This window comes from Rana temporaria, chromosome 1 (genome assembly GCF_905171775.1).
Source record: "Rana temporaria chromosome 1, aRanTem1.1, whole genome shotgun sequence".
NCBI classification, from domain to species: Eukaryota; Metazoa; Chordata; class Amphibia; order Anura; family Ranidae; genus Rana; species Rana temporaria.
Window position 1 is genome coordinate 12,693,641 of NC_053489.1, and position 10,149 is coordinate 12,703,789.

The following is a 10,149-nucleotide window of genomic DNA, read 5'->3' on the forward strand; positions in this document are numbered from 1 at the left end:
GCGCGAGTCACGCTGCGCGATCCCACTGGTCCCTGCTGTCTTCTGTAACCTGTGTGTCTCCCAGATGACAGCGGGGGGACGGAGAAGGTGCCAGATGTAGCATAGGTCGCTGCGGAAGTGGGAGCAAATACCTGGATTACACAGGTATTCGCTCCCCCCCCGAAAGGTGCCAAATGTAACACCGGAGGGGGGGAGGATTCCGAAAAGCGGAAGTTCCATTTTTGGGTGGAACTCCGCTTTAAGGTTAAAAAACACAAGTGTTTACAACCCCTTTAAAGTGGAGGTTCACCCAAAAAATATTTTTTTTTAACATTAGATTGAGGCTAATTATGAGAAGCAGAATCGGGTATTTTGTTTTAAATCAATGCAGTACTTACTGTTTTAGAGATCGATGTTCTCCGCCACTTCCGGGTATGGGCTGCGGGACTGGGCATTCCTATTTGATTGACAGCCTTCCGACGGTCGCATACAGCGCGTCACAAGTTCCCGAAAGTAGCCGAACGTCGGTGCAAAGGCACCGTATAGAGCAGCACCGACGTTCGGCAACTCGTGACGCGCTGTATGCGACCCTCGGAAGACTGTCAATCAAATAGGAACTCCCAGTCCCGAAGATCATACCCGGAAGCGGCGGAGAACATCTATCTCTAAAACGGTAAGTACTACATTGATTTTGAACAAAACACCCGATTCTGCTTCCCGTAATTAGCCTCAATCTAATGTAAAAAAAAAAAATTTGGGTGAACCCCCGCTTTAAGCTTCCTCCCTGTGTAATTCTTACCTTGCTGCAATGATATTTGGCGATCGATCTACAAGGGCTAACTATCACAGAATCACAGACACCTTACATTAAGTTGTATGTTGTATTATGTGCCAGCGTAATCTGGCATCACACATTTTGCATGTGTAAGGCCTCGTACACATGACCGAACATGTCCGCTGAAACTGGTCCGGCGGACCAGTTTCCGCGGACATGTTCGGTCGTGTGTACGGCCGACCGAACAATTTTCCGGCGGATGGGACAGGTTTCCAGCGGACAAAAATTTCTTAGCATGCTAAGAAACATGTCCACTGGAAGCCTGTCCGTCGGACATGTTCGGTCGTCTGTACGACTCACCGGACATGTCCGCTCGGCCGAAAGCCCTCGCATCCGTCAAAGTGATTCGACGCATGCGTGGAAGCATTGACCTTCCAGGGTCGCGCACGTCGCCGCGTCATCATCGCGGCGACGGCGCGGCCACGTCACCGCGTTTGCTGTCCGCGGGAAATTTGGTCTGATGGCGTGTACAGCCATCAGACCAAAATCCGCCAGCGGACATGTCTGATAAAAACGGTCCGTGGCCCGTTTTCATCGGACATGTCCCGTCGTGTGTACGAGGCCTAATAGATTTTTTTTACTTTTACATGACTTTTACATGACTTTTAACACAGTCTGACCCTTTCCAGCTATAACAGCTTCGACTCTTCTGGGAAGGCCGTCCACATAGTTTAGAAAAGTGTCTATGGGAATGTTTGACCATTCTTCCAGAAGGGCATTTGTGAGGTCAGGCACTGATGTTGGACAAGAAGGCCTGGCTCACAGTCTCCACTCTAATTCATCCCAAAGGTGTTCTATCGGGTTGAGGTCAGGACTCTGTGCAGGCCAGTCAAGTTCCTTCCCCCAAACTTGCTCATCCATGTCTTTGTGGACCTTGTTTTGTGCACTGGTCCATGTTATTTGGTGGAAGGGTGTGGTGTTGTTTTTCAGGGGTTGGGCTTGGCCCTTTAGTTCTAGTGAAGGGAACCTTTAAGGTGTCAGCATACCAAGACATTTTGGACAATTTCATGCTTTCAACCTTGTGGGAACAGTTTGGAGATGGCTAGGGTTGCCACATCATCACTGTAATTCAGGACACACATTAATTACACAGGTTCTGTGGCTGATTAAGATTGTAATTAAACTCACTTGGTGCCTTATCTGCATCAAATCAGCCTCAGAACCTGTGTAATTAACCACTTAACCCCCGGACCATTTTGCTGGTCAAAGACCAGGCCACTTTTTGCGATTCGGCACTGCGTCGCTTTAACTGACAATTGCGCAGTCGTGCGACGTGGCTCCCAAACAAAATTGGCGTCCTTTTTTTCCCACAAATAGTTTTCTTTTGGTGGTATTTGATCACCTCTGCGTTTTTTTTTTTTTTTTTTTGCGCTATAAACAAAAATAGAGCGACAATTTTGAAAAAAATTCAATATTTCTTACTTTTTGCTATAATAAATATCCCCCAAAAATATATAAAAAAACTTTTTTTTTTCCTCAGTTTAGGCCGATACGTATTCTTCTACATATTTTTGGTAAAAAAAAAACGCAATAAGCATTTATCGATTGGTTTGTGCAAAATTTATAGCGTTTACAAAATAGGAGATAGTTTTATTGCATTTTTTATTAATATTTTTTTTTTTTTTTACTACTAATGGTGGCGATCAGGGATTTTTTTCGTGACTGCGACATTATGGCGGACACTTTGGACAATTTTCACTCATTTTTGGGACCATTGTAATTTTCACAGCAAAAAGTGCTATAAAAATGCACAGATTACTGTGAAAATGACAATTGCAGTTTAGGAGTTTACTACAAGGGGGCGCTGAAGGGGTTAAGTGTGACCTCATATGTGTTTCTAACTGTAGGGGGGCAGGGCTGGACGTGTGACATCATTGATGTCATATCAGGGAACAGACGATCACTGACACTGCCACAGTGAAGAACGGGGGAAGCTGTGTTTGCACACACCTCTCCCCGTTCTTCAGCTCCAGTGACCGATCGCGGGACACCGGCGGCGATCGGGTCCGCAGGTCCCACGGGCGTGGTCACGGAGCTTTGGACCGGGCCGGCGCGCTTGTAACCCCACGGCTGGGCTTAAGAGACACGTACAGTTACGTGATTGTGCCCAGCCGTGCCATTCTGCCGACATATATCGGCGTGAAGGGGCCCTTAAGTGGTTAAAGTCCATGTGCATGTAAAGGCAAGTGCCCAATATTTTGGGTAATATAGTGTAAATGTCTGACAACATCAACTGTAATATATATGTATTTATTGTATATATATTTTCTTTGCACTTATAAATCAGATATAATAAAACGCTCTCAATGGGCTATTTAACAAAACGGGGCAAATCAGAGAATTCATTGTTGGGGTATACTTCAAGTGGAAGCAATTACACCTGTTAGGGTCCTTTCACACGGAGCGGACCGTTTTTGTGTCCACTCCGTGTGTCCGCAAAAGCTCAGCGGGGATCATCCGTCATCCCCGCTGAGCTGTCGGCGGATAGGGCGGTCCCCGCACACTGTGCAGAGACCGCCCTGTCTCTGCTCCGCTCCGCTCTCCCCTATGGGGAATCGGATGCAGATGGACCGTATGTCCGTCTGCATCCGATCCGTTCCGCCGGACGGAAGAAAAATAGGGTTTTCTTCCGTCCGCAAAAGCGGATCCCGACAGACGCGGATGGTCGCGGACGTTAGCGGATGCTCCATCCGCTAACGGACGCGATTCCCATAGTGATACATTACAAGTCCGTAAACGGACTTATAATAAGTGGACGAGCGGAGCGGACATGTGAAAGGGGCCTTAAGCCTCGTACACACGACCGAACATGTCTGCTGAAACTGGTCCGGCGGACCAGTTTCCGCGGACATGTTTGGTCGTGTGTACGGCCGACCGGACAATTGTCCGGCGGATCGGACAGGTTTCCAGCGGACAAATGTTTCTTAGCATGCTAAGAAACATGTCCGCTGGAAGCCTGTCCGTCGGACATGTTCGGTCGTCTGTACGACTCACCGGATATGTCCGCTCGGCCGAAAGCCCTCGCATGCGTCAAAGTGATTCGACGCATAGGTTGAAGCATTCCAGGGTCGCACACATCGCCGCGCCATCGTCGCGGCGACGGCGCGGCCACGTAACCACGTATCCTGTCCGCCCGGATTTCTGTTTGATGGTGTGTACAACCATCAGACAGAAATCTCCGAGCGGACATGTCCGATGAAAACAGTCCGCGGACCGTTTTCATCGGACATGTCCCCTCGTGTGTACGGGGCCTCAGTGTATTTCTGGGTGAAGTGGTAAACCAGAAAAATCAGGAAATTTTGATGGACCTTCAAATCCAATTCCATATACAAAGATATCCTAGAGAACCTCTTGGTTAGACATAGTGGACTTTATCGGCACAACATGAGGCAACTTGGGTATAGTAAAACCATACATTTTATTTATCTATAATTGTGAAAAATATTATTAAAAATCAAAGACAACGCCCTCCATTACATATTATTATTATTATTATTATTATTATTATTATTATATAATGGAGGGTGTTGTCTTTGATTTTTAATGATATTTTTTTAAATTATGGATAAATAAAATGTATGGTTTTACTGGCCCGGATTCAGAGACGAGTTACGACGGCGTATCTCCTGATACACTGTCGTATCTCTGAGTGCGGGAGGTCGTATCCATGCGCCTGATTCATTGAATCAGTTACGCATAGATTTCCCTAAGATCCGACCGGCGTAAATCTCTTACGCCGTCGTATCTTAGTTGCATATTTACGCTGGACGCTAGGTGGCGCTTCTGTATATTTACGCGTAGAATATGTAAATTAGGTAGATACGCCGATTGAGAAACGTACGTCCGCCCGGCGTATTTTTTTACGTCGTTTACTTAAGGATTTTTCCGGCGTAAAGTTACCCCTCATAAAGCAGGGGTAAGCCATGTTAACCACTTGAGATCCGCGCTATAGACGAAATACGTCCGCAGCGCGGCTCTCAAGTGCCAAGTGGCCGTTTAAAAACGGCCTTTTATGTGCATTACCCGCGCGCGCCACTGGGTGGCGCGCGGCGGGTAAAAACTGTCCCGACGCATCGCCGAAGACCCGATGCGTGTACCTGGCGGCGGCGATGTCCGCCGGGTACACGCGATCGTCGGTGACACGGCAGGTGACAGCAGGGACGTGGAGCTCTGTGTGTAAACACAGAGCTCCACGTGCTGTCAGAGGAGAGGAGACCGATCTGTGTCTCTTGTACATAGGGACACAGCATCGGTCACCTCCCTCAGTCACCCCCCCCCCCCCCACACAGTTAGAACACACCCAGGCTACACAGTTAACCCCTTCCTCACCCCCTAGTGTTAACCCCTTCACTGCCAGTCACATTTATACAGTGATTCGTGCATTTTTATAGCACTGATCGCTGTATAAATGTGAATGGCGCCAAATTTGTGTCAAAAGTGTCCGATACGTCCGCCGCAATATCCCAGTCCCAATAAAAATCGCAGATCGCCGCCATTACTAGTAAAAAAAAAAAATAATAAAAAAAATCATAATTCTGTTCCCCATTTTGTAGGCGCTATAACTTTTGCGCAAACCAGTCGCTTATTGCGATTTTTTTTTTTTTTTTTTACAAAAATACGTCGAATACGTATCGGCCTTAACTGAGAAAAAAAATAGTTTTTAAAAAAAAAATTGGGATATTTATTATAGCAACAAGTAAAAAAAAAATATATTTTTTTTAAATTGTTGCTCTTTTTTTGTTTATAGCGCAAAAAATAAAAACCGCAGAGGTGATCAAATACCACCAAAAGAAAGCTCTATTTGTGGGGAAAAAATGACGCCAATTTTGTTTGGGAGCCACGTCGCACGACCGCGCAATTGTCAGTTAAAGCGACGCAGTGCCGGACGCTGAGATTTCGCCTGGGAACGAAGGGGGTTTATGTGCCCAGTAAGCAAGTGGTTAAGTATGGACGTCGGAAACGTAAGAACAGCGTCGTATTTTACATCATTTGCGTAAGTCTTTCGCGAATAGGGCTGTACGTAAGTTACGTTCACGTCGAAAGCATTGACAGTTTGCGGCGTAATTTGGAGCATGCGCACTTGGAAACGTTCACGGACGGCGCATGCGCCGTTTGAAAACAGCGTCAATTACGTGGGATCATGATAGTTTTACATAAAACACGCCCACTACTAGCCAAATTTGATTAGGTGGGCTTACGCCGACACATTTACACTAGGCCGCCATAACTTAGGGCGCAAGTTCTTTCTGAATACAGAACTTGCTCCCTAAGTTACAGTGGCGTAGTGTATCTGAGATACGCTACGCCCGCTGAAAGATAAATGTATCTGAATCCGGGCCACTATACCCAAGTTGACTCATGTTGTGCCGATAAATTCCACTTTGTCTAACCGAGAGGTTCTCTAGGATATCCTATATACTGAAAAAGTAGAAGAAATGTATACAGAGATCATACACACTCCATGCATACAGAGGCAGAGAGATCATACACACTCCATGCAGACAGAGATAAGGAGGTAATGAAAGGACTGCAGTGCTGCAATGTATTGATGATAATAACAATGGGGTAGATTCACGTAGCATTTACGGCCGTACAAAACGTCAATCACGTCAGGTCATCATACATTTACATGAAACACGAACATCCTTCCACATTTGAATTACGCGCGCTTACGCCGGCCCTATTTACGCTACGCCGCCGCTACTTACGGAGCAAGTGCTTTGTGAATTCTGTACTTGCTCCTGTAAGTTACGGCGGCGTAGCGCAAATACGATACGCTGCGCCGCCGTAAGAAGAAGCGCACGTACCTGAATCTACCCCAATGACACAGCGCTTCTCCGATCTGAAATATCGGGGTGTCTTTATAAACGCAATACAATAACGGTAATGTACTTACTCGTCGCATATATACCTATTGTAAAATGCAATGTTTTTCGATCTCGTAGTAGTAGCGGTTGTGTGTACAGTGACCAGCCCTCCGATCATCACATCTCCTCTCTGGTAATACTTGTATTCAAACACAGGGCTTTGAGAAATGAGGTGACACATAGTCATCTTCTTATCTCTAGATGGATGAGATTGTCCTTGTAGGATGGAGACAAGGCCATAGAGGACAACGGGGACCAGAAATCCGTCCATGACAGAGGACATCACCGACAGCTGTGTGCGTCCTCTGCACTGGAGGGATCATCTCCAGCACTTTATATACAAGATCCGAGATGAATTTAGAAAAGTCAGATGAAAATTCTTCCAATGACGTGATTCTCAACATGTAAAATAAAATCGTTATTCATAACTGCAAAATAATATCATCAATTCTCTGGATGTTTCGGGCTGAAGGCTTAACCAGTTCTTGTCCTACCAACGTTATCAGATATCTGAGAATGTGTTACACAGAAGGGAATGGACTCAAAATCTAGGGCTGATTCGTACATTTAACTATACTGCCGCTATAAAGCGTTTTACAGGTGGTGATTAGGGATGAGCTTCGACTCGAACATCGTATGTTTTGACCGTTCGTCAAATAACGAACGTTATGGGCCATTCGAGCCAAATTCGAGTGGCGTGTCACGGCCCATAATCAGTGTTGTAAGTAACGGCGTTAAAATAAACTCCGTTACCTAACGCAGCCTCTTTTGAGGGTAACGAGTAATCTACCAGATTACTCTTCCCCTCACGGTAACGCCGTTCCCATTACTTGGGCGGCGTTACCGCAATTACATGTACCGGTGTCAGCAGCCGTCGGCCATCCATTATTAAAAAAGCACGCCTCCTCCTCTGACTGTTCCGTGATAGGCGGAACACTAATTTTCCCAGCAGAGCCTCTGTTTAGTGTTCAGCCTATCACGGATGCCTTCTCATCCCCAGCCTCGGCCTCGGACGAGAGGAGAGGGTCTTAAACAGAAAGGGGTGTGGCCTTGACAGGAAGGGGTGGGTTATATTTAAATTAGGTGGTGCACGAGTTTAGTCAGGCCTAGGGCAGCACAAAACTTAAATACACGACTGGCCACAGCATGTATACAGCGTTAAAGGTTAACTCCAATTTCTCTTACATTCATTTTACGGACTCAGGGCCAGATTCATCAAGAGATACGACGGCGGATCTCCTGATCCGCCGTCGTATCTCTGAGATCCAACGGTCGGATCTATGCGACTGATTCATAAGAACCAGTTCCGCATAGATCTCCCTTAGATCCGACTGGTGTAAGTGACTTACACCGTCGGATCTTAGGCTACAATCTCCCGCCGGCCGCTAGGTGTCGCCTTGGTCTTTTACACGTCGGATATGCAAATGAGGAGAACCGCCAATTCAGAAACGAACGCCCGCCGCTTTTTTTTTACGTTGTTTGCGTTCGGCTTTTTCTGGCGGATAGTTACCCCTGCTATATGAGGGGTAGCTAATGTTAAGTATGGCCGTCGTTCCTGCGCCGAGTTTCAAATTTCAAATTTGTAAGTCGGTCTGGAATACGGATGGCCGCAATTTACCTTGCTGCCAAAAACAATTTGGAGCATGCGCACTGGGAAATTTCCCCGACGGCGCATGCGCAGTTAAATCGGCGCGGGAACGCGCGTGATTTAAATTGTACACTCCCCCTAGCCGCGGAATTTGAATTCCTCCGGGGGAGTTACGATCCGCTGGTGCAAGTTTCGAGGTAAGTGCTTTGTGAATACTGCACTAGCCTTGCAAAATTGCACCGGCGGATCGTAAATCACATAGATTAGCGGATCTTAAGATCCGCTAATCTATGTGAATCTAGCCCACAGGTTCTTCTTATTCTTGACCATAGGGTTTATAGCGCCATCTACCAGAGTAGGACACCAGGCAGAAAAAAGAACACGGCACTGCCTATGGGCAGTCCTACCTGGTATACACTCCTTCTCTGCTATAGACATTTATCTCTGCCTAGTGTTTCATGAGGAAGGACCTAGTTCTCTGTTGGGATCTGTGGTTCCATAACTTTTTTCCTTTTTTTTTTTCTCCTGTGGAAGTCTTCAATCAACAGCTGGGTTGGGCGGCAGGCTGGAGACCTCTGATGAAGCCACGTGATGTGGCGTAACCGGTAAGGATCTGATGGACCAGGAAACAGGAAGAGTTTGAACGCCGCTGTCATTGCTGCTTTTCTTTTACTTTTATATAAGTTTCTACATTTTTATTTAGTAAAATCCCTTGATGGACTTCACGATGGAGTGTCTCTTTGATTCATACTGGGGCTCATACGGAGGAGAGATCCTGTGAGGCCAACTGCACCCCTGGTGATGGACAACAGCTGGGAACTAATGCGGAGGAACCATCCCTGGACCTACCCATACCCATACAAGCCTTCATATACCTGCCTTAAGGTAAGCGCTCTGTGAGCACAGCACCTAGAAGAGTTACGCAAGAAGACTGTGAAGTTTTTTAACACTTGGATTACACAAGGACACTCATTACTTATTTTGTCATTTTCTGTTTTACTTGTGTTTGCACCTTGGGACTACGGTATTAGCATTTATTGCACAATATTGTCACATATCACTCACCTTGTTCTACACTATTGGCTTTTTTACTATCTTCGTCATTATTTATTGGAATTTATGCGCTGATCACTTCCTCATCACATTCACTGTGGGTGATGGGAGCTCCCTGGGATGGTTATCCCTGCCAGACCCCCTCCTCCCCTCTAGGCTCGAGTTGTCGGCCTCCATGTCTCCTCTCTCTCCGTAAGGTGTGCAGTTTTTCTGAGTGCAGGACATGCCTGATACATCTGAGCTTGGCAGCCGGGCCTTTTTCGTTTTGGGACAGGCCTGGTGTGTAACTTGGGGGATGCAGTGCAGTTGTGTGTTGTCTTGCTTTTACTGAGGACTCATCTACCTTGTAGTCCTGCCTGTGTTCCATGACAGCCTCCTGGTTCTTGCCAGTAGAGGTCTACTGATCCTGAAAAGCTCTGCTGACACGTGGGCTCCCCTTCCCTGGTGGTATGTTGGACCATAGGCTAGATGGGTTATGGTGCAGGACTTCCTGCATCAATAGAGTTGCTGGGGTTTTTCACAATTTTTGTAGCGGTACATGAGGTGTGCGCCCCCTTCCCTGGAATGTGCACCACACTTTTGGGCCGTCCGCTAATGCATGCATAATAAACATAGTGTTGGTGACCGATTTTGCCTGCCAGTTGACAGGATCCTTGAAGGAAGGAGACTCTTTCACCGGTATCATTGTTCACCCTGTTTAACCTAGGGATCATAAGGTCCACAACAGGAGGAGAGGTCCATTCAAAAGGGCCACCTCAACAGGGTAGTGTACCAAAAAAATGCTTTGGAACCACAAAGGAATGCCACAAATGTCCAATGCCATGTAC

The 10,149-nt window shown here is 46.6% G+C and overlaps 1 protein-coding gene across 1 annotated transcript in view; it reads right to left on the reverse strand.

The window, feature by feature from the left end:
- The window catches only part of LOC120935444 (vomeronasal type-2 receptor 26-like), a 57,664-nt gene extending 50,700 nt beyond the window's left edge, over nt 1-6,964 (reverse strand). The window contains exon 1 of the mRNA XM_040347732.1: nt 6,726-6,964. Within this exon, the coding sequence (XP_040203666.1) occupies nt 6,726-6,964 (239 nt within the window). The remainder of the gene's footprint in view (nt 1-6,725) is intronic.
- Nucleotides 6,965-10,149: the final 3,185 nt, after the last annotated feature.